This window comes from Nerophis ophidion, linkage group LG24 (genome assembly GCF_033978795.1).
Source record: "Nerophis ophidion isolate RoL-2023_Sa linkage group LG24, RoL_Noph_v1.0, whole genome shotgun sequence".
Taxonomy (NCBI): domain Eukaryota; kingdom Metazoa; phylum Chordata; class Actinopteri; order Syngnathiformes; family Syngnathidae; genus Nerophis; species Nerophis ophidion.
The window spans coordinates 35,454,137-35,478,639 of record NC_084634.1 but is presented as its reverse complement, the minus strand read 5'-3'; the positions used below and the strand labels follow the sequence as shown (position 1 = coordinate 35,478,639).

Below are 24,503 nucleotides of genomic sequence, written 5' to 3'. Positions count from 1 at the left end.
CTTGGATTTTCAAATTCTATTTGAGTTTTGTCTCTCTTAGAATGAAAAATGTCATGGAAAGCGAGACCAGCTTGCTAGTAAATAAATACAATTTAAAAAATAAATACAAATGATAAATACAAATATAAATACAAAATAAATACAATTTAAAAAACGTCCTTTTACGGAAGTTTTTTGTAGGGAATAAATGATGAAAAAAACGGTTTAAAAGAGGAGAAAACACACAAAAAAAGAAAATTAAATTTTGAAACATAGTTTATCTTCAATTTCGACTCTTAAAAAATTCAAAATTCAACCGAAAAAAATGAGGAGAAAAACGAGCTAATTCGAATCTTTTTGAAAAAAGTAAAAAAAATAATTTATGGGAAATCGTAAGTAATTTTTCCTGATTAAGATTAATTTTAGAATTTTGATGACATGTTTTAAATAGGTTAAAGTCCACTTTGAAATAACATTTAAATTTGATTTTACAGATTTTCTAGATTTGCCAGAATAATGTTTTTGAATTTTAATCATAATAAGTTTGAAGAAATATTTCACAAATATTCTTCGTCGAGAAAACAGAAACTAAAATGAAGAATTAAATCAAAATGTATTTATTATTCTTTACAATAAAAAAAAAATACTTGGACATTGATTTAAATTGTCAGGAAAGAAGAGGAAGGAATTTAAAAGGTAAAAAGGTATATGTGTTTTAAAATCCTAAAATAATTTTTAAGCTTGTATTTTTTCTCTAAAATTGTCTTTCTGAAAGTTATAAGAAGCAAAGTAAAAAAAAAAAAAGAATTTATTCAAACAAGTGAAGACCAAGTCTTTAAAATATTTTCTTGGATTTTCACATTCTATTTGAGTTTTGTCTCTCTTAGAATTAAAAATGTCGAGCAAAGCGAGACCAGCTTGCTAGTAAATAAATACAATTTAAAACATAAATACAAATAATAAATACAAAATAAACACAATTTAAAAAACTTCCTTTTACGGAAGTTTTTTTGTAGAGAATAAATGATGAAAAAAACACTTAATTAAATGGTTTAAAAGAGGAGAAAACACAAAAAAAGAAAATTAAATTTTGAAACATAGTTTATCTTCAATTTCAACTCTTTAAAATTCAAAATTCAACCGAAAAAATGAGGAGGAAAACTAGCTAATTCGAGTCTTTTTGAAAAATTTTTAAAAAAGAATTTATGGAAAATCATAAGTAATTTTTCCTGATTAAGAATACTTTTAGAAATTTGATGACATGTTTTAAATAGGTTAAAATCCACATTGAAATAAGATTTAAATTTGATTCTACGGATTTTCTAGATTTGCCAGAATATTTTGGGGGGGAATTTTAATCATAATAAGTTTGAAGAAATTTTTCACCAATATTCTTCGTCGAAAAAACAGAAGCTAAAATGAAGAATTAAATCAAAATGTATTTATTATTCTTTAAAATAAAAATTAAAAAAATACTTAAACATTGATTTAAATTGTCAGGAAAGAAGAGGAAGGAATTTAAAAGGTAAAAAGGTATATGTGTTTAAAAATCCTAAAAAAAAATTTAAGCTTGTATTTTTTCTCTAAAATTGTCTTTCTGAAAGTTATAAGAAGCAAAGTAAAAAAAATAAATGAATTTATTTAAACAAGTGAAGACCAAGTCTTTAAAATATTTTCTTGGATTTTCAAATTCTATTTGAGTTTTGTCTCTCTTAGAATTAAAAATGTCGTGCGAAGCGATACCAGCTTACTAGTAAATAAATACAATTTAAAACATAAATACAAATAATAAATACAAAATAAACACAATTTAAAAAACTTCCTTTTACGGAAGTTTTTTTGTAGGGAATAAATGATGAAAAAAACACTTAATTAAATGGTTTAAAAGAGGAGAAAAAACGAAAAAAATTCAAATTAAATTTTGAAACATAGTTTATCTTCAATTTCGACTCTTTAAAATTCAAAATTCAACCCAAAAAAATGAGGAGAAAAACTAACTAATTCGAATCTTTTTGAAAAAATTAAAAAAATAATTTATGGAACATCATTAGTCATTTTTCCTGATTAAGATTAATTTTAGAATTTTGATCACATGTTTTAAATAGGTTAAAATCCACTTTGAAATAAGATTTAAATTTGATTCAACAGATTTTCTAGATTTGCCTGAATAATTTTTTTGAATTTTAATCATAATAAGTTTGAAGAAATATTTCACAAATATTCTTTGTCGAAAAAACAGAAGCTAAAATGAAGAATTAAATCAAAATGTATTTATTATTCTTTACAATAAAAAAAAATATTTGAACATTGATTTAAATTGTCAGGAAAGAAGTGGAAGGAATTTAAAAGGTAAAAAGGTATATGTGTTTAAAAATCCTAAAAAAAAAATTAAGCTTGTATTTTTTTCTCTAAAATTGTCTTTCTGAAAGTTATAAGAAGCAATTATTTAAACAAGTGAAGACCAAGTCTTTAAAATATTTTTGGGGATTTTCAAATTCTATTTGAGTTTTGTCTCTCTTAGAATGAAAAATGTCATGCAAAGCGAGACCAGCTTGCTAGTAAATAAATACAACTTAAAAAATAGAGGCAGCTCACTGGTAAGTGCTGCTATTTGAGCTATTTTTAGAACAGGCCAGTGGGCGACTCATCTGGTCCTTACGGGCGACCTGGTGCGTTGGTGACCCCTGTACTAGGTCATAAAATCAGTGTCAGTTGAGTCGGTCCATAGCTTGCCTGTAGATATTTGTAATATCCAGCAGATGTCAGTATTTAGTGACACAGTATCGACACAGTATCAACCCTCACTACACTGAGCCATACATTGGACGTGGACTACCCAGTTGTGACCGCTAGATGTCACTGTTGCCATGCTTTTTAATGGGCGGACACTGAACGTTCAACAGGTACACAACACCATTTTTTTTAACCTCTTAGTCTGACTATACTTTCATTTCTTGAAAGTAATTTTACACATTTTACCATAGCAGAAAAAACAACAACATACCTTTTGGAAATGATGGTCACCATGACAACGTAATTAATGACAGCCGTGTGGCGCAGGTGTCAATATCGCGGCCGGTTCGACTCGTCAAATCAAATAAATAAAAAAGATAATAGACAATTATTTTGTGCTGAGCTGTTCTTGGTTGTATTCTACTTTTTTGGGGTTTAATTAACCGCTTACGTAATTACTAAAAATGCATTCAACAAACACACAAAATGGCGTCGTGTCCGCCGTCCCGCCCTCCCGCCTTACTTCCGGGCAGCCGGTGACGTCACGCATGTGATATAAAAGCAGTGGAGCAGCAGGCAGCTGCAACATTGCAAGTTAAAACCATCAACAAAGGAGGAGAAGACTTTGACAACCTGCTGCTTTTTTTTTTGTGTGTGTGTTTCCTTCCCAGCAAATCCAACATGTGCAAAACGACCATTTTCCACTTGGGAGTGATTGTCTTCGCCATTTGCTTATCAACACAGGTACTTGCTTTTTACACTAATTAACATCTTCTGGGTCACATGACTACATTATGATTTTTTTTTTATTTTATTTTTTTTTTTTTTGGACAATATCTTTGCAGTTTGCTGATTAATCTTTTTTTTTTTTTAATGGCACAATATTACAAAAAATATATTTAATTTTCCTTTGGAATGGGAGACTTAATGACTTGCAGGTGTAATGATGCCTGGGTCTAGCTAATGTGGCGAAGGGTTCTAAAGTTACTTTTGGTGTTGGAAGAAACCTGACACAAGCTTATGCAACAACCCCCCCCCCCCTCTTTTTTTTTTTTTTGTCTGACTTCTTGATTAATTTATGTTTTTGAAATGCACTTGAAATTGTATCCCGAGACGAGTGGAAGGCTAAACAAGCTCAATCGACACCAGGGCTGGGCAATTATTTTGACTCGAGGGCCACATTTGGAGACAAAAATGTGTCTGGGGGCTGGTATATACACTTTTAGGAACACTAATACAAAACTTCACAATGTCTGATTTGAATGCTAAAAACGTAATGGAATTTTAAATTTTTCTATGAACGATAAAACACTGAATATTGACAAAATATGAACGTCACACCCCCTTTCGATCGACATATACCATCAAGTGAATCGCAACAAAAAAAATGCAACAGGCAGAAAAATATGAACGCGAAGGGTACAAAATAAATCAATCTAATCTTTTTTTATTTTTTTCGACATCCAGCATCAGACATTTCTATCAATTACATCATATAGTGAAGTGAATTATATTTATATAGCGCTTTACATAGTGAAACCCAATATCTAAGTTCCATTTAAACCAGTGTGGGTGGCACCGGGAGCAGGTGGGTAAAGTGTCTTGCCCAAGGACACAACGGCAGTGACTATATGGTGTAAGCGGGGAATGAACCTGCAACACTCAAGTTGCTGGCATGGCCGCTCTACCCATATATAGCTGTTTTCTGCCCTAAATGTCAAAAGCAGGGGTCTCAGACACGCGGCCCGCGAGAGGTTATATTGCGACCCCCACCTTAATCCATCCATCCATTTTCTACTGCTTATTCCCTTTGGGAACATGAAGGTATAATGTTAGTGCGGCCCGCGAGTTTTATATGAATGCCGCTTGACAGCGTTGTGTTATTTGGGTCCAAAATCGCTCTTTAAACGTTCTGGGTTGCCTACCCCTGCAATAGTGGAAAAGTGGCAAATGGGCGAAAGGGATTGAGTCGAGGGTTTTCTTACGTGCCTGGCCGCAGTCGCACTGCGACACCTGTCCGTCAGTAATAACAGTCCCTGATAACCTGGACCAAATCAAACCGTTATTTGTTATTGTTTTTTTAATTTGCATTGCCTCACATTTCTTAATCCTCATTTTTTTTTCTTTGATAGTTTGATTTTATTGTGAAAATTAAAATAAAGACATTTATAATTTATTTATTTTTTTTTTTTTTATGAAAAATTTTCTTGCGGCCCAGCCTCACCCAGGCTCTGCATCCAGTGGCCCCCAGGCAAATTGAGTTTGAGACCCCCCCTCCAAAAAAAACAAACAGAAAAAAACATAGTAGCTACAAATAATGCATCAATTAAATAAACAAAAAATAAATACATTGATAATAATAATTAACATAATTTTTTTTAAATACAAACTTACGTATGTGTATATGGAGTAATCTATTTTCATTTATTTATTTATTTTTACTTTTTTAATCAGTGCATTAAATTTAAATCAGGCTTATGGGGTGTGAGGTCATTGATCCAGTTTTTTTCAGTATGAAGTAATTTTTTCCAATTTTATATAATTAATGACCACCTCTAATCTGATATTTTACTAAACTTTAGAACTTTGTTGTAAAAATATCCTACCGCATCTGTGGAAACGCTCCCCACCCACACTGCTTGATGCCTCGTCTGAGCTGCTATAACTAATTAGATGACCACAGTCACTAATTAAACCAGTGGTCCCCAACCTTTTTGTATCCGCGGCAACGCTTAATAATTTGTCCCGCGGCCCGGGGTGGGGGGTCTTTTTTTTTTTCTTTTTTTTTTTTTCTTTTCTTTGTCATGAAAAAGGGAGGTTTTTGTGGTTTTAATTGTAAGTGTATATTGTTTTTTATGTTGATTTAATTTAATTTTTTTTTTTTTTTTTTTTTAATAATTAATAAATTCTTCTGCGGCCCGGTACCAATCGGGCCACTGAATTAAACAACCATAGTAACTGGTATATCATCCAAATGTGCACATTCCAACGTTGGAATACTTCGTACAGTTGAAGACTTGTGGTCAATAGAAAACATCACTGCACATCATAATGGCAGCTACCCTTTACATCTTAAAGATCTAAAAAATATATATATATATTTGGGAATGTCCGGCGAGCCAGATTGAAAAGCTTAGCATGTTGCCTACACCTATTTTTTTAAATAATTTCTAACATGCATTTAAAACCACTTTTTTTCCCTGACATTCAGGTGGTCTCCCAGAGCAGCACAGAGCCGCCGAGCACGACCATGAACACCACCACCACCCCCACCAACAGCACCATGCCTACCTGGGCCACAAACACCTACAGCGTCTCGACCAACACCACCTCCCCCACCGGCACAGGTCTCTCGCTGCACACCGCCGCCGCCTTCACCTCCTCCTCCCTCCCCATCTTGGTCACGGCAGCCTCCCTCCTGCAGAGCCTCTGTTGTTGAAAGAGCCCCCCCCCCCAACCTGTGCCGGGCCCCTGCTACTCTACTACCCACTGCACCAGATTTGACAGGGATGGATTTCTTTATCCTCTTTAGTAAATAATCACAAAGTCTGTAACGCAAAGTCTTTTCGGTGGCATGGGCGGGGACTTTCGTCGCCCTTTTGCATGGCAACCATGGAAAAGGGAGGCTTCGGTTTGCGGTCACTGCTCGCTTGATTGTGTTCACTTACGACCGGCTTTTTTCCCCTCAATTTGGCTCCCTCCAGCTTTATCAATGTAGCAAATATGTCTGCTGCAGGACTTTTTACTAAATCAATAACTCCCCCCCCCCCCAAGTCTTTACAGTTTTACAGGCTGACCCGGGAAATGACCGACCACATGGGATGGGTTAATGTTAGTTTCCCCTCCTTTATAGCTTCTATTTTGTACCAAATGAAATGTTTATTAGTTTGAATGTAAATTGTACAATAAATTGTTGAAACAAATTAACATGGAATTGTTTCATTCTGGGGTCAAATGACTGTGCTTAGTCTTAATTAGGGACCGCAATGTCCCAAGGTACGATAATTTCACGTCACCTCTGAAGATACTTCATCCAGCTCCAAGAACAAGTCACAATTCCGGGAGCTTTACACGATTTAGAGGGGAAAAAGTACTAAAAATGGCATAAAAAGCTTAAAAATATACCCATGAAAGACAGGCTCTTTGACCAAACTAAGCAATACAGGAGAAATTAAAATTAGGGTGGTCATGTGATTAATTTTTTTTAAATCAGATTAATCAACGATTTATGATAATCACAGGTGATTACTAGCTTGCATAATTCAAATTCGCTAAATGTAGCGACACACTGTAGTTACTGATAGTGGTTTTCCAAAGTGTTCGACAGCCCATGTGGTGACACCCTCGCCCCATCCTTGTTTGTGAATGACTGAGCATTTCATGGAAGTTGCTTTTATACCCAATCATTGAAATGTGGACTGTGCACTTTTCCACTTTGCATCAGTCCATCTCTCGCAGAATAATAGACAACTCACATAATTTTTCAATAGTGACTGTGCCAGAGGTGAACACGCATTCTACTGAGGTGGCAAATTATGACTTGTTCAATTTATCGCAGCACCGAGCAGTTAATGTGAAGAGCCCCATCATATCAATTCCTAAATGTGATTGAAATTATATAAGGCGCACTACACAAAATGTAATATCACTACTACAGATACCATTAACACAAATTCCTCAAAACAGCCCACTACCTATAATATGGGCTTTTTAAACATCAGATCATTGTCTCCCCAAATGTAATGAATGAGGTCATTAGAGACAACAATCTTAACGTCATTGGTCTCAGCGACACCTGGCTAAAAACGGAAGAATGTTTCCCGCTGAACGAGGCATCGCCTCCTAACTATACAAATGCACATATTGACCGTCCCCTTAAAAGGGGTGGAGGAGGTCACACCAATATACAATGAAAACTTCAACCTTACCCCTAACCTAAGTAATTAATTGAAATCATTTGAGGTGCTTAAATATGAAGTCTGTCACACCGCTGCCTCTCTATCTAGCGGCCCCCTGGGCCCTGATCTGATTTTATCAGTGAATTTTTAGAATTTGTCGCTGAGCGAGTGACGCACACAGATAATATATATATAATATATATAATGCAGGATTTTAATACCCATGTGAATCCCACATCAGACCACTTTGTGCATGGTGTTCCAGACTGAGGTCTTACACTAATAAATGAACCCATGCATCACAGCGTTACCCACTTCTGCGCGCCCCCCCCCCAAAGTTTGTCACGCACATTGAGTTGAGTTTTTTCTCGCCCTGATGTGGGATCTGAGCCTAGGATGTCCTTGTGGCCTGTGCAGCCCTTTGAGACACCTCTGATTTAGGGCTATAGCAGGGGTCCCCAAGCTTTTTGACTCGGGTGCCGCATTGGGTTAAAATAATTTGGCTGGGGGCCGGGCTGTACATATATATATATATATATATATATATATGTCTTGATTGGATTATCCGGAGAATAGTGCTCGATACCGTGGTAGAGCGCAAAAAAAAAAATCTCCTGATGATTGAGGGAACCCCTCATGAAACAGATCTGTAGAGATGAAGTAGTCTTGTGATTTTTTCCCACACCTACATATATATATATATATATATATATATATATATATATATATATAACTGACACAAAAATGTCAGTTACTCCCCATATTAGATGCTTTTACATGCAGCAGACTACTTTTTTGTATGTTTTTTGAGACATCTTTAAAAAAAATGTGTAGCTTGATAGAAGAAAAGGCCCGATACAGCAGATGTCGTGATGGCAGACTGATTAGCACGCGGCGGCGGAAATGTGTGAGCATGAGCAAAGCCAAACTCGTGACTCACGAGCCCGATCTATTGTCTGTCAATCCCCTCCGCACTGTTACCCTACATCCCTTTTTCTGGATACAACCTGTCTTCTGTCACTTTTACTCTTCTGGGTTGTCCTGTATGGTGTTTTTTGCATTACATTATATTAAATAAAAAGTACTGTAATATGGCCTTTTTTTATAAATCGCGATATTTTTCTGCTTCTATGTTTTTATTTAATAAGTCTTAGGTGTATTTATTTCAGTATAAAAGTGTAAAAAGGGTTTTGCTTGGGTCATGAAATGATGATAATGGTGTGCCAGGGCACACATCCATCGTGAATCCATCTTCTTCCGCTTATCCGAGGTCAGGTCGCGGGGGCAGCAGCCTAAGCAGGGAAGCTCGGACTTCCCTCTCCCCAGTCACAGCTTTTCCTGGGAGATCCCGAGGCGTTCCCAGGCCAGCCGGGAGACATAGTCTCCCCAACGTGTCCTGGGTCTTCCCCGTGGCCTCCTACCGATCGGACGTGCCCGAAACACCTCGCATACATACATAAAATGTAAAATGTTACAGTCTCACGCTGTCGTGCGGGTTCCATGGACCACCAAGGAAGGACATGATTGATCAGGCTTAAGTTTATTTTTTCAAATAAACCTCAGTCTCTTGTCGGGTCCCTTCTCATCTCCTCCTCCACTGCTCGCTCTTCGGTCGCTTTCAGCCGCCACCGTCGTCGTCGTCTGCGTCTTGCTCTCTGTCGCTTCCGCTCTTCATGCACTTCTGCAGGCTCTCCAGGTTCTCTCCTCCTTCTCCTCTTTTATACATTGAGAGGAGATACGTCAATTGTGTCCAGGTGCGCGATCCACGCACCTGATCTCGCTTATGGCGTTGTTACCGGCACGCCCCAGCCTCGCCGCTCGCTCGAATTCTCCGCCTCCTTGCCGCCATCTTGGGCCGGGCTCCAGTGTGCCCTGCCGCTCTGTCGGACCATCGGCTCCGCCTCCCCACACATTTTATATTTAATGCTTAAATCTCCGGAGTCTACATCAACTTAAAATCTATTCCTCATTTTTAAGTGTTTTTCTTTTATGTTGTTTTTTTGTTTGCTGAAATACGCAGAAACATATCATTTATCATTATATCATTTTGTCAACATTATAAAGGACAAGCTGTAAAAATTGATTATTATTATTATCATTTACTGTTAATATCTGCTTACGTTCTCTTTGAACATGTTCTATCTACACTTCTGTTAAAATGTAATAATCACTTATTCTTCTGTTTTTTTTTTTTAATGCTTTACATTAGTTTTGGATGAGACCACAAATTTAAGTATCGATCCGATACCAAGTAGATACAGTATCATACATTGGTCATATTCAAAGTCCTCGGTGTCCAGGGACATATTTCCTGACTTTAGGAACGTGAATTTTTTTAAAAAGGGAACAAGATATTCTGACGATAAGAAAATATTGATGTAATCGTAGTAGTATCGCTCTTGTACTTGGTATCATTACAGTGGATGTCAGGTATAGATCCACCCATGGCGTTCGTTTACATTGTGACGCCGGTGGGCTACGGTGTGTAGTGAAACATATTTAGCTATTCCTCGTCCTACAGTGATAATGGTACTTGTAAGAAACTTACTTCATTTGTCGCCATGGAGACAAGGATTAGCGATTTAGAGGTAGCTAAAACACTGCGCTATGTCTCAAAGCACCTCTTCCTGAGGGCGTTTCAGTGTTATAACTTCACCTTTATCGTCAGTTTTTAATCCAAAATGCGTCCGTTCTCCCTTTTCTGTCCCTACTGCTTTGTAAGTACTCTGTGATTGTGCGCTGCCGAACATGCTCCTCTGCTCTTAAAACCAGCAATGTCACGACGAAAAAAAATAAAATAAAATAACTTGAGAACCGGTACTTTTTAGTACCCTTATACTATACTAGTACTGGTATACTGTTAAACCCAAGGGTAGGTAACGTCAACCGGGCTGATGCAGGTCACGCCCACATTGTGGAGCTAAAAAGTGGGAGTTCCAAAATGTGCTGAAACTTGTTAGAAAACAAGCCTAAAACATGACTACTTTTGGGGGGATTTTAACCTATAAACATGACTTTTAGGTCATACATTTCAAAACAAGTGCCAATGAATTTATTAACGTGAACCCCGACAAGTTGAAAAACTTATTCGGGTGTTACTATTTAGTGGTCAATTGCAGGGAATATGTGCTTGTGACAGTCATTCGCTGACGTACGGGTTCAATGGACCATCAAGGAAGGACATCTCTTTCGAGCAGGTTTGACTCGCTTTATTTTTCAATCAAAGCTTGCCTTCAGGCCGGGCCGCTTTTCAGCTCCTTCTCTGCTGCCCGCTCCTCGGTTGCTTCAGTCGGCCGCGTCGTCGTCGTCTTGCTCTCTGTTGCTTTTGGTACTCCGGTTCTGCTGCGGGCTCTCCTCCTTCTTCTGCCTCACCCTCTTTTATACAGCCAGAGGAGATTCATTGATTGAGCCACGCACCTGATCTCGCTTGTAGCGTCGCTCCCGGCACGCACCGCATTCTCCGCCTCGTTTGCCGGTTGCGCCTCTCCACAGCACTGTACTGTGCAATCTACTAATAAAAGTTTCAATCAATCCATCAATCAATCAATCTATATGTTTTGTCCTCTTTCGTTCGGATTTTTACGAACTGCTTATATCTGCTACGACCGGGTCGCATAAGTGATGCGGGGTTTGTTCTCCCAGGATGCAAACAGTCAACTGCTGACAGGACTGGCGGGTAGGGACATGATTTATTCGAATAATAACACTAAACAGGTACAAAACGGAAAACAAACCGACGGAACAAGGTGCCGATCGCACCGGAAGCTAAGGCTACAACCTAGCACAGACTAGAGATCACATAGCAGAGCTAGGAGACGAGCAAAAACTTATGTCAGAAAAATTGTATGTAAATGATCAATTATTGGGGTGGTATAGCTCGGTTGGTAGAGTGGCCGTGCCAGCAACTTGAGGGTTGCAGGTTCGATTCCCGCTTCCGCCATCCTAGTCACTGCCGTTGTGTCCTTGGGCAAGACACTTTACCCACCTGCTCCCAGTGCCAACCACACTGGTTTAAATGTAACTTAGATATTGGGTTGCACTATGTAAAGCGCTTTGAGTCACTAGAGAAAAGCGCTATATAAATATAATTCACTTCACATCAAAAAACTTTCCACTCTCTGAGTTTCCGGTAAACAAATGAGAGCTGTCTTTTGTTGTACCAAGCAAGGTTTTGGAAGACTCCGCTGTGTACGTTGGAATGCGACGGGAGGGGTTATCTATTGTCTTCAAACACCTGCCGAAGCTGAATCCAGGACAAGCCCAAGCCCGAGGCATCTCCTTCTTTTGTCTTTAATGTGACCGAAAACAATGACTGTTTACATACTCCCCATTTCTGTTGTCCATCCATCCATCCATTTCTTACCGCTTATTCCCTTTCGGGGTTGCGGGGGGCGCTGGCGCCTATCTCAGCTACAATCGGGCGGAAGGCGGGTTACACCCTGGACAAGTCGCCACCTCATCGCTGGGCCAACACAGATAGACAGACAACATTCACCCTCACATTCAAACACTAGGGCCAATTTAGTGTTGCCAATCAACCTATCCCCAGGTGCATGTCTTTGGAGGTGGGAGGAAGCCGGAGTACCCGGAGGGAACCCACGCAGTCACGGGGAGAACATGCAAACTCCATTTCTGTTGTGACATGTGTAAACATTAAATATCTAAATAAAAGAGGAGACGTAAACCTTTTCGTCAGAGCTTGGTGCAGGACTGTACAAAGTGTACAGTGGCCATGTCTCTCCTCGGACCTGAGTCCAAATTTAATTCTGTCTCTCTCTGATTCTTTGCCTTTTGTCTTGTTTAATCGATGTCATCAGTGTTTGAACCTGACAACTTACCTAACGGTAGTGAGACGCAAACAATGAAGCCAGCCCGAATAATAAATAGCTCTCTGATTAGTGAACGTGCCCACTAATCAGAGGCAGGTGAAACCAATTAGTAGCCGTGGTAACCAAAACAAACACCCAAAGTCCAAAACTAACAGAACCTAACGAAACAAAACATGATCGGGACCACGGATCATGACAACATCAAGTCTTCTTTTTTGCCAGCCTGTTTTCAAGGACTAAGCCCGAGAATAGACACCATGACCTCATTGGTGTCGTCTTCTAGAAAAAAAAACAAATGTATGGAAATGAGGTCCAGCGGTGAACTACTTTGACCGCATGTCTTCTTCTACCAGGTAGAAATAATGATGACACATCCTGAAAAGGCGCTTTTCTAAGAGATGAGTCTATTTGTGACTAATTTCCTGTCATCGCTCTATAGTGACGTGACGAGTGACACCCGACAAACCTTAAATCCTCGAGTGTCGCCGATGAATTATTCAGACGGTTGCAGGGATAAAGTCCCATGCGTGTGAACTTTAGTCTTCTTATACAAACCCCGTTTCCATATGAGTTGGGAAATTGTGTTAGATGTAAATATAAACAGAATACAATGATTTGCAAATCCTTTTCAACCCATATTCAGTTGAATGCACTACAAAGACAAGATATTTGATGTTCAAACTCATAAACTTTATTTTATTTTTGCTAATAATAATTAACTTCAAATTTCATGGCTGCAACACGTGCCAAAGTAGTTGGGAAAGGGCATGTTCACCACTGTGTTACATCACCTTTTCTTTTAACAGCACTCAATAAACGTTTGGGAACTGAGGAAACTAATTGTTGAAGCTTTGAAAGTGGAATTCTTTCCCAATTCTTGTTTTATGTAGAGCTTCAGTCGTTCAACAGTCCGTATTTTACGCTTCATAATGCACCACACATATTCTATGGGAGACATGTCTGGACTGCAGGCGGGCCAGGAAATTACCCGCACTCTTTTTTTACGAAGCCACGCTGTTGTAACACGTGCTGAATGTGGCTTGGCATTGTCTTGCTGAAATAAGCAGGGGCGTCCATGAAAAAGACGGCGCTTAGATGGCAGCATATGTTGTTCCAAAACCTGTATGTACCTTTCAGCATTAATGGTGCCTTCACAGATGTGTAAGTTACCCATACCTTGGGCACTAACACACCCCCATACCATCACAGATGCTGGCTTTTAAACTTTGCGTCGATAACAGTCTGGATGGTTCGCTTCCCCTTTTTGGTCCGGATGACACGATGTTGAATATTTCCCAACAACAATTTGAAATGTGGACTCGTCCGACCACAGAAGACTTATCCATTTTGCATCAGGCCATCCTAGATGATCTCGGGCCGAGAGAAGCCGGCGGCCTTTCTGGATGTTGTTGATAAATGGGTTTCGCTTTGCATAGTAGAGCTTTAACTTGCAGTTACAGATGTAGCGACAAACTGTATTTAGTGGACAGTGGTTTTCTGAAGTGTTCCTGAGACCATGTGGTGATATCCTTTAGAGATTGATGCCGGTTTTTGATACAGTGCCGTATAAGGAATCGAAGGTCACGGTCATTCAATGTTGGTTTCCGGCCATGCCGCTTACGTGGAGTGATTTCTCTAGATTCTCTGAACCTTTTGATGATATTATGGACCGTAGATGTTGAAATCCCTAAATTTCTTCCAATTGCACTTTGAGAAACGTTGTTCTTAAACTGTTTGACTATTTGCTCACGCAGTTGTGGACAAAGGGGTGTACCTCGCCTCATCCTTTCTTGTGAAAGACTGAGCATTTTTTGGGAGGTTGTTTTTATACCCAATCATGGCACCCACCTGTTCCCAATTAGCCTGCACACCTGTGGGATGTTCCAAATAAGTGTTTGATGAGCATTCCTCCACTTTATCAGTATTTATTGCCACCTTTCCCAACTTCTTTGTCACGTGTTGCTGGCATCAAATTCTAAAGTTAATGATTATTTACCCCCCAAAAAATGTTTATCAGTTTGAACATGAAAGTTGTCTTTGTAGCACATTCATGCTGAGTCCCAAGCAGGGAGGTAATGGCTCCCATTTTTTATGGTCTGTCAAGTCAATGGCTAAAAATAGGTACATTGCTCTTAATACTAGGTACATTTGTGCAGTCTTAATACTAGGTACATTTGTGCAGTTTAATAATTTGTTTTTCCCACACAGCACAAAAGAAGCATCCTAATGAAGACCGTCAATATTTGATGGAGGAAGAAGACCGGACACGTGGAAAGGAAATCAGGTTATGATGGAAAAGATGGAGCCTGAAACAGCAGCCATTGTGTCTGTCCTCGGACATCTTGTCATGATGGAGAAACATAATAATATTAACAATAATATCAGTCCTTAGGCGTGTTGTCATGTTGTAGAAACATAATAATAATAATAATAATAATAATAATATTAATAATAATAATAATGACATCTGTCCTCAGACATGTTGTCATGATGGAGAAACATAATAATAATAATAATAATAATATTAATAATAATAATAATGACATCTGTCCTTGGACGTGTTGTGTCATAATGGAGAAACGTATTAATATTAACAATAATATCAGTCAGGCGTGTTTTCATGTCAGAGAAAAATAATAATAATGATAATAATAATAATAATAATAATAATAATAATAACAATAATGATATTTGTCCTTGGACGTGTTGTGTCATGATGGAGAAACATAATAATATTAATAATGATATCAGTCATTAGGCGTGTTGTCATGTTGTAGAAACATAATAATAATAATAATAATAATGATAATGATATCTGTCCTTGGACGTGTTGTGTCATGATGGACAAACATAATAATATTAATATTATAATTATTATTAATAATAATACAAATGATATCTGTCCATGGACATGTTGTGTCATGATGGAGAAACATAATAATATTAATAATAATAATAATAATAATAATAATAATAATAATAATATTGATATTGATATTTGTCCTTGGACGTGTTGTGTCATGATGGAGAAACGTATTAATATTAACAATAATATCAGTCATTAGGTGTGTTGTCATGTCAGAGAATAATGATAATAATAATAATAATAATAATAATAATAATAATAATTATAATAATAATAATGATATTTGTCCTCGGATGTGTTGTCTCGTGATGGAGAAACATAATAATATTAATAATAATATCAGTCCTTAGGCGTGTTGTCATGTTTTAGAAACATAATAATAATATTAATAATAATAACAATATTAATAATAATAATAATATTGATATTGATATTTGTCCTTGGACGTGTTGTGTCATGATGGAGAAACGTATTAATATTAACAATAATATCAGTCATTAGGCGTGTTGTCATGTCAGAGAAAAATAATAATAATAATAATAATAATAATGATATTTGTCCTTGGCTGTGTTGTCTCGTGATGGAGAAACATAATATTATTAATAATATCAGTCCTTAGGCGTGTTGTCATGTTGTAGAAACATAACATTAAAAATAATAATAATAATAATAATAATAATAATAATAATAATAATGGGGCTTCACGGTGGCAGAGGGGTTAGTGCGTCTGCCTCACAATACGAAGGTCCTGCAGTCCTGGGTTCAAATCCAGGCTCGGGATCTTTCTGTGTGGAGTTTGCATGTTCTCCCCGTGAATGCGTGGGTTCCCTCCGGGTACTCCGGCTTCCTCCCACTTCCAAAGACATGCACCTGGGGATAGGTTGATTGGCAACACTAAATCAGCCCTAGTGTGTGAATGTTGTCTGTCTATCTGTGTTGGCCCTGCGATGAGGTGGCGACTTGTCCAGGGTGTACCCCGCCTTCCGCCCGATTGTAGCTGAGATAGGCGTCAGCGCCCCCCGCGACCCCGAAAGGGAATAAGCGGTAGAAAATGGATGGATGGAAATGGATAATAATAATAATAATGATAATGATATCTGTCCTTAGACAGATATCATTATCATTAAGGACTGATATTATCAATAATAATATTAGTCCTTAGGCGTGTTGTCATGTTGTAAAAACATAATAATAATAGTAATAATAATAATAATAATAATAATAATAATAATAATAATGACAATAATAATAATAGTAATAATAATAATGATATCTGTCCTTGCACGTGTTGTGTCTCGATGGAGAAACATAATAATATTAACAATAATATCAGTCCTTAGGTGTGTTGTCATGTCATAGAAACATAATAATAATAATAATAATAATAATTATAATGATAATAATAATAATAATGATATCTGTCCTTGGACGTGTTGTGTCATGATGGAGAAACATAATAATATTAAAAATAATATCAGTCATTAGGCATGTTGTCATGTCAGAGAATAATAATAATAATAATAATAATAATAATAATAATGTGTTTGTCTGAGTGTGTGCTAAGTCAGGATAGTACAACATCTCCATGTAAGGAGATGTTCATGTGTAAGTGACTGGGAAGACAACAGTTGTATACCATAACTTGTAGGGTTGATGTTAAGATAAACATGGAATCTCTCCTCCAGGACAGAGCTATCACTTTCGCATTCCTAAGCCTGGTTGTATTGCTTCTTCTCGTGAGGGAGCTAATTCCAGTCTACATACGAATGTCCAACCAAGGCTAATTAATTTATTATGGACTCAACCATTATTTAACTTAAATTTGGTGGTTCGCTATCGCCAAGTTAAATATAAGCATTCACCATATGTAGAACATAATATGTGTCAGGTTCAAACATCGATGACGTCTATTAAACAAGACAAGAAGCAAGGAAATAAACACAGACAGAATTCAATTCGGCTCAATTGAGGACAGACGTCTGGTCTGTACTGTTGTGCAATTTCCAGCGCGCTCTGGCGAAAGATTGTACGCCACCTCTCTTTATTTGGACTTTCCCTGTTTACATAAAAACAGCTGTTTCTAAAAGAATGGAGGGTATGTAAACAAACAGTTTTCGGTCGCATTAACACAAAAGGAAGAGATGCCTCGGGCTTGGGCTGCTCCTGGATTCAGCTTGGGCAAGTCTTGGATCACAATAGATAACCCCAATTTTTTTGACAACATGACTTTACGGGCAAAGTTAAAAGGTTTACCAATGTGTTTGCAGCGGCCCAAGGTCCTCTATACAACAGGAGCACTAGCGTGTGTCTCCCAAAGTGAACTTGGGAGCCGGTGTGTTGTCATTCCTGGGGTCGGATTTGGCCCCTCGCCCGCCAGTTAATTAGCCCGATTCCATTGCATTGTGTCTTGGAATGAATAAAATGTTTAGTGAAATGTGAGGAGTGTAGTCACGTTCTGTAGCTGAGGCGTATTACAACCAACCTTCTCGGGCCGATTTGCATTTCAAATGTTTGCCGGGTGCACATCCAGCAGTTTTTTCCAAACCAAATTCTTTTAAACGTCTTCACATTGACATCTTTGCAACGCAAATAAGTCACACATTTGCAAGGCTACCATGCTACTGCAAACATTAGTATAATCCATGCATGGTGTAACACGTGGCTTGGCAATATCTTGCGAAAAATAAGCAGGGGCGTCCATGATAACGTTGCTTGAATGGCAACATATGTTGCTCCAAAAACCTGTATGTACCTTTCAGCATTAATGGTGCCTTCACAGATGTGTAAGTTACCCATGCCTTGGGCATTAATACACCCCCATACCATCACTGATGCTGGCTTTTTAACATTGCACCTATAACAGTCTGGATAGTTATTTTCCTCTTTGGTCCGGAGGATACGACGTCCACAGTTTCCAAAAACAATTTGAAATGTGGACTCATCAGACCACAGAATACTTTTCCACTTTGAATCAGTCCATCTTAGATAAGTTTGGGGCCAGCAAAGCCATTTGCGTTTCTGGGTGTTGTTGATAAATGGCTTTTGCTTTGCATAGTAGAGTTTTAATTTGCACTTACAGATGTAGCGACCAACTGTAGTTACTAAGAATGTTTTTTTGAAGTGTTCCTGAGCCTATGTGGTGACATCCTTTACACACTTTTTGATGCAGTACCTCCTAAGGGATCGAAGGCCCGTATATCATCGCTTACGTGCAGTGATTTCTCCAGATTCTCCGAACCTTTTAATGATATTACAGACCTTCGATGGTTAAATCCCTAAATGCCTTGCTGGTTGAGAAATGTTGTTCTTAAACTGTTGGACAATTTGCTCATGCATTTGTTCACCAAGGGGTGACTTTCCTTGTCCTTGTTTGTGAATAACTGCGAAGCTGCTTTTACACCCAATCATGGCACCCACCTGTTCCCAATTAGCCTCTTCAACTGTGGGAAATGTTCCAAATAAGTGTTTGATGAGCATTCCCCAACTTTCTCAGTCTTTTTTGCCACTTGTGCCAGCTTTTTTTAAAACATGTTACAGGGCATCAAATTCTAAATGGGCTATTATTTGCAAAAAAAAAATATGTATTTGCAATCTTTTCATTAGAATAAATGTGGAAAAGGATTTGCAAATGATTCTGTTTTTATTTACCAATTACACAACGTGCCGACTTCATCGGTTTTGGGTTTTGTCCAACGAAATTCCATTTTCAGTGCAAACCCGTTTAAGATCACGTAAAGGTGGGGGGAAAAAAAGGTAACAAATGGGGTAGGAGGAGAATAAATGCAAGTCCCAAATCAAACTCCTGTGAAAGCATGGGGGCTCAGTTTGAGACCAGGAAAAACGATATATATAAGACACATGAGTTTGATAGGGGATCAGGTGGAAACAATCAAGGGAGGCGTGGGCTTATAAGTTACATGAGGAAAACGGGGAACAGGTGGAATCAATCAAGGGAGGCGTGGGCTTATAAGACACATGAGGGTAATGGGGAACAGGTGGAAACAATCAAGGGAGGCGTGGGCTTGTAAGACACATGAGGGTAATGGGGAACGGATGGAAACAATCAAGAGAGGTGTGGGCTTATAAGACACATGAGGGTAACGGGAAACAGGTGGAAACAATGAAAACGAAACAACATCATCTGGTACAATCCGCCATTCAGCAAAGACGTCTCAACCAACATCGGCCGCAAGTTCCTCACTCTGATCGACAAACACTTCCCCAAAGGCAACACCCTAAGAAAAATATTCAACAAGAACAACATTAAATTGAGCTACAGCTGTATGAATAACATACAACAAATCATTTCAAACCACAACAAAGCAATTGCAAAAGGACTGCCTACCCCCAGACTAAACGACTCTGAAACCAATAATGAATGTAACTGTCGCAAGAAACCTGATTGCCCTCTCAACGGAAGGTGCTTACAGACATCAGTCGTTTACCAAGCAAAGGTAATACGCAAGGACATTAACACATCCGACACGTACGTAGGATTAACCGAAGGAGCGTTCAAAACAAGATGGAATAATCACAACGCCTCCTTTAGAAACCAGACTTTGCAGAATTCTACAGAACTCAGCAAACACATTTGGAACCTCAAAGACAATAATGTTGAATATTCAATAACATGGCAAATTCTTGCATTCAGCACACCTTACAACAGTGGTAATAAAAGATGCAACCTATGCTTAAAAGAGAAACTGTTTATTATATATCATCCATATCTATCATCCCTCAACAAGCGCAGTGAAATCATTTCAACATGCCGCCATAGACGGAAACACCTCCTAGGTAACACATGAGCCAATCACCACACCCTACGCCTGCTTGTACCCACCCACTCTGTGCTCTATATAAACCATTGTATGTGAATGCTTCCATTAAAATCTCCTGATGATTGAGGGAACCCCTCATGAAACAGATCTGTAGAGATGAAGTAGTCTTGTGATTTTTTTCCCACACCTACATATTGCGCTCTACCATGGTATCGAGCACTATTCTCTGGATAATCCAATCAAGATATATATATATATATATATATATATATATATATATATATATATATATATATATATATATATATATATATATATATATATATATAGTTTTTCCTGGTCGCAAACTGAGTCCCCATGCTTTCACAGGAGTTTACGACACACAACTTGAGTCTTGTTCTTTAAAACTTTGGTGTTTGTCGGGTGTTTTTCGCGATAATCACGACCCGTCTGTCCGACAAAAGTCAACAACCAGCAGGTGTGTGTCCGTGGAAGACGGAGAAGGATTTTGCTGTTGAATACCTCTGCTCTGGAATGTTCCGGCCGGGTTCATAACTACTTTGTGTGAACACAAAACACAATAGGAACCTTTTAGTTCCACAAACTACCGTTAGCAGGAACTCCATGTTCGGTTTACAATTGAGCTACTGGGAGTGACACAACAAATTTTGCATTTTAAGGTTTTTTTTCCCATAAATGTCCACTTCCTCATCGATTTCCTGTTTTGCGTTCAACCCTGACCACAAGTCCTGCACACCCCCCCCCCCCCCCCCCCCCCGCTTCCCCATTCAGTGAAAATGTCAATTTTTGTACTAAATTAAGAGCGAAGCACACTTTTAGCAAGATTTGTATCGAGAAGTGTCGCTTCGGGTGTAGCACTGTCATGTTGATTTCATGATAAAAAGTATCCGTTTAAAGCAGGGGGTGTCAAACTCAGTTTAGCTCAGGGAATGCATCGGAGATTTTAAAAGTCATAGCATTTAAAACTGAAAAAAACAATAGAAACAACTCCAGATTGTTTTCTTTGTCTTACTTTGGATACAAATACAACAAAAATATAGAAAAAAATACCATCAGAGGTAAAGTTTAGATCCATGAAGCTGCAGGACCGCAGGCCACACCCCCCTCCACATACCTCCACCGCCAGAAGCAGGCCGGGAAGCCGTCCGGCCGCTCCTACTCCTTACACCTTCGTGAGGGAGCGGGAGAGGAAGTCGGCCACGGCCATCTGCAGATCATTGTAGGCTTGCCCTCCAGTGCGTTCTTCGGACCACCAAGCATTGACAGGAGAGCCAGGAATTCCGGGTATAACGCTGTTTTATGTTCATAAATAGTGTCAGTCTTTCTGCTTTTCAGCACGACTTCTATTTCTTCTACGTCTGCTCAGCAGCACCTCCAACTCATACCCCTCTCTCAACCTGTCGCTGATACCAAAGCTGGTCCTGGCACACCCCGCTTCGCTGCAGGCCCGCAGGCCACGCCGCCTCCACGTACCTCCACCGCCAGACGCAGGCCTGGAAGCCGTCAAGCCGCGCTTACTCCCCCGCTACCCCTGTGAGGGAGCGGGAGAGGAAGTCGGCCACGGTCATCTGCGCACCCGGCCTGTGGATCACTCTAAAATTGTAGGGTTGTCCTCAAGTGGGTTTTTCGGACCACCAAGCATCGACAGGAGAGCCAGGAATTCCGGGTATAACACTTTTATTTTCATGAATAGTGTCAGTGTTTCTGTTTCTGTTGTGGTGTGCGGGGTTGGTGGTGGTGGTGGTGGTGGGGGGTGGGGGGGGTTCGGTTTAGTGGTAGCAGGGCTGTATATTGTAGCATAAAGGAAGAGTTAATGCTGCAAGTGTTTCTGGATATTGTTTCTGTTGTGTTTATGTTGCGTTACGGTGCAGATGTTCTCCCAAAATGTGTTCGCCACTCTTGTTTGGTGTGGGTTCACAGTGTGGCACATATTTGTAACAGTGTTAAAGTTATTTATACGGCCGACCTCAGTGTGACCTGTATGGCTGTTGACCAAGTAAGCCTTGCATTCACTTATGTGTGTGTATAAAAACTGCAAATAGTATGTGACTGGGCCGGCACAGTTTTGTACAGAGGAAAAGCGGACAGGTTCTAGAGGACGCTGAAGGCAGTGCCTTAATGGCACGCCTTCAAGGGAGGCATTGGCTTATAAGACACATAAGGGTAATGGGGAACAGGAGAAACAATCAAGGGAGGCGTGGGCTTATAAGTTACATGAGGGTAATGGGGAACAGGTGGAAACAATCAAGGGAGGTGTGGGCCTATAAGACACATGAGGGTAATGGGGAACAGGTGGAAACAATCAAGGGAGGCGTGGGCTTATAATACACATAAGGGTAATGGGGAATGTGTGGAAACAATCAAGGGTGGCGTGGGCTTATAAGACACATGAGAGTAATGGGGAACAAGTGGAAACAATCAAGGGAGGCGTGGGCTTATAAGACACATGAGGGTAATGGGGAACAGGTGGAAACAATCAAGGGAGGCGTGGGCTTATAATACACATAAGGGTAATGGGGAATGTGTGGAAACAATCAAGGGTGGCGTGGGCTTATAAGACACATGAGAGTAATGGGGAACAAGTGGAAACAATCAAGGGAGGCGTGGGCTTATAATACACATAAGGGTAATGGGGAATGTGTGGAAACAATCAAGGGAGGCGTGGGCTTATAAGTTACATGAGGGTAATGGGGAACAGGTGGAAACAATCAAGGGAGGTGTGGGCCTATAAGACACATGAGGGTAATGGGGAACAGGTGGAAACAATCAAGGAGGCGTGGGCTTATAATACACATAAGGGTAATGGGGAATGTGTGGAAACAATCAAGGGTGGCGTGGGCTTATAAGACACATGAGAGTAATGGGGAACAAGTGGAAACAATCAAGGGAGGCGTGGGCTTATAAGACACATGAGGGTAATGGGAAGAGGTGGAAACAATCAAGGGAGGGTGTGGGCTTTTAAGACACATGAGGGTAATGGGAAGAGGTGGAAACAATCAAGGGAGGTGTGGGCTTTTAAGACACATGAGGGTACTGGGGAATGTGTGGAAACAATCAAGGGTGGCGTGGGCTTATAAGACACATGAGAGTAATGGGAAACAAGTGGAAACAATCAAGGGAGATGTGGGCCTATAAGACACATGAGGGTAATGGGGAACAGGTGGAAACAATCAAGGGAGGCGTGGGCTTATAAGACACATGAGGGTAATGGGGAATGTGTGGAAACAATCAAGGGTGGCGTGGGCTTATAAGACACATGAGAGTAATGGGGAACCAGTTGAAACAATCAAGGGAGGCGTGGGCTTATAAGTTACATGAGGAAAACGGGGAACAGGTGGAATCAATCATGGGAGGCGTGGGCTTATAATACACATAAGGGTAATGGGGAATGTGTGGAAACAATCAAGGGTGGCGTGGGCTTATAAGACACATGAGAGTAATGGGGAACAAGTGGAAACAATCAAGGGAGGCATGGGCTTATAATACACATAAGGGTAATGGGGAATGTGTGGAAACAATCAAGGGTGGCGTGGGCTTATAAGACACATGAGAGTAATGGGGAACAAGTGGAAACAATCAAGGGAGGCGTGGGCTTATAATACACATAAGGGTAATGGGGAATGTGTGGAAACAATCAAGGGAGGCGTGGGCTTATAAGTTACATGAGGGTAATGGGGAACAGGTGGAAACAATCAAGGGAGGCGTGGGCTTATAAGACACATGAGGGTAATGGGGAACAGGTGGAAACAATCAAGGGAGGCGTGGGCTTATAAGACACGTGAGAGTAATGGGGAACAAGTGGAAACAATCAAGGGAGGCGTGGGCTTATAAGACACGTGAGAGTAATGGGGAACAGGTGGAAACAATCAAGGGAGGCGCGGGCTTATAAGACACGTGAGGGTAAGGGGAACAGGTGGAAACAATCAGGGGTCAGGATGACAATCAAACTGGAAGGGCAAGTGACCTGAAACGAGAGGAGAGCTACATACAAAACCAAGACAAGACATCCCTCACCACGGTGTGACACCCAAAAAGGGACAAACAGTAGAAAATGGATGGATGGATGAATGGATGTAAGTGTAAAAAAACAACAAAAAAACATTATGATTGTAAAAGTTCTTGTTCTATATTTGAACAAAGAAAACAATCTGAGGTTGTCTTTATTTTTAAGTTATCGCGCCATGTTTTCACCAGTCTGGCCCTACTAAGGGGGGGTTTTTTGTCCATGTGGGCCCCACATCTAAAATGAGTTTGAAGGTTTTTTCTCTGCCATATGGCCGATTGTACTTATGCTCCTGCACCCCTCCCTGCGTCCCAGCGAGGAGTCTCCAGGTTGCTCTATCAACAACTCGGCCCCCATAACGCATTTGTTGAGTTGGACGCTTTCCTCTCATTTCCA

The 24,503-nt window shown here is 39.6% G+C and overlaps 1 protein-coding gene across 1 annotated transcript; it reads left to right on the top strand.

Annotated features, from left to right (window-relative positions):
• The first annotated feature begins 3,240 nt into the window (after positions 1-3,240).
• Positions 3,241-6,635, top strand: LOC133542413 (mucin-2-like). The gene is made up of 2 exons (XM_061886501.1): positions 3,241-3,456; positions 5,924-6,635. Exons 1-2 carry the CDS (start codon positions 3,394-3,396, stop codon positions 6,149-6,151), a joined length of 291 nt encoding a protein of 96 aa, XP_061742485.1. The 5' UTR covers positions 3,241-3,393; the 3' UTR covers positions 6,152-6,635.
• Positions 6,636-24,503: the final 17,868 nt, after the last annotated feature.

Bases quoted from the DNA above. Each gene is read 5' to 3' on its own strand.
- LOC133542413 (XM_061886501.1), top strand. From the start codon at position 3,394: ATGTGCAAAACGACCATTTTCCACTTGGGAGTGATTGTCTTCGCCATT. The intron at 3,457-5,923 runs GTACTTGCTTTT...CCTGACATTCAG, and splicing joins CCATTTGCTTATCAACACAG to GTGGTCTCCCAGAGCAGCAC.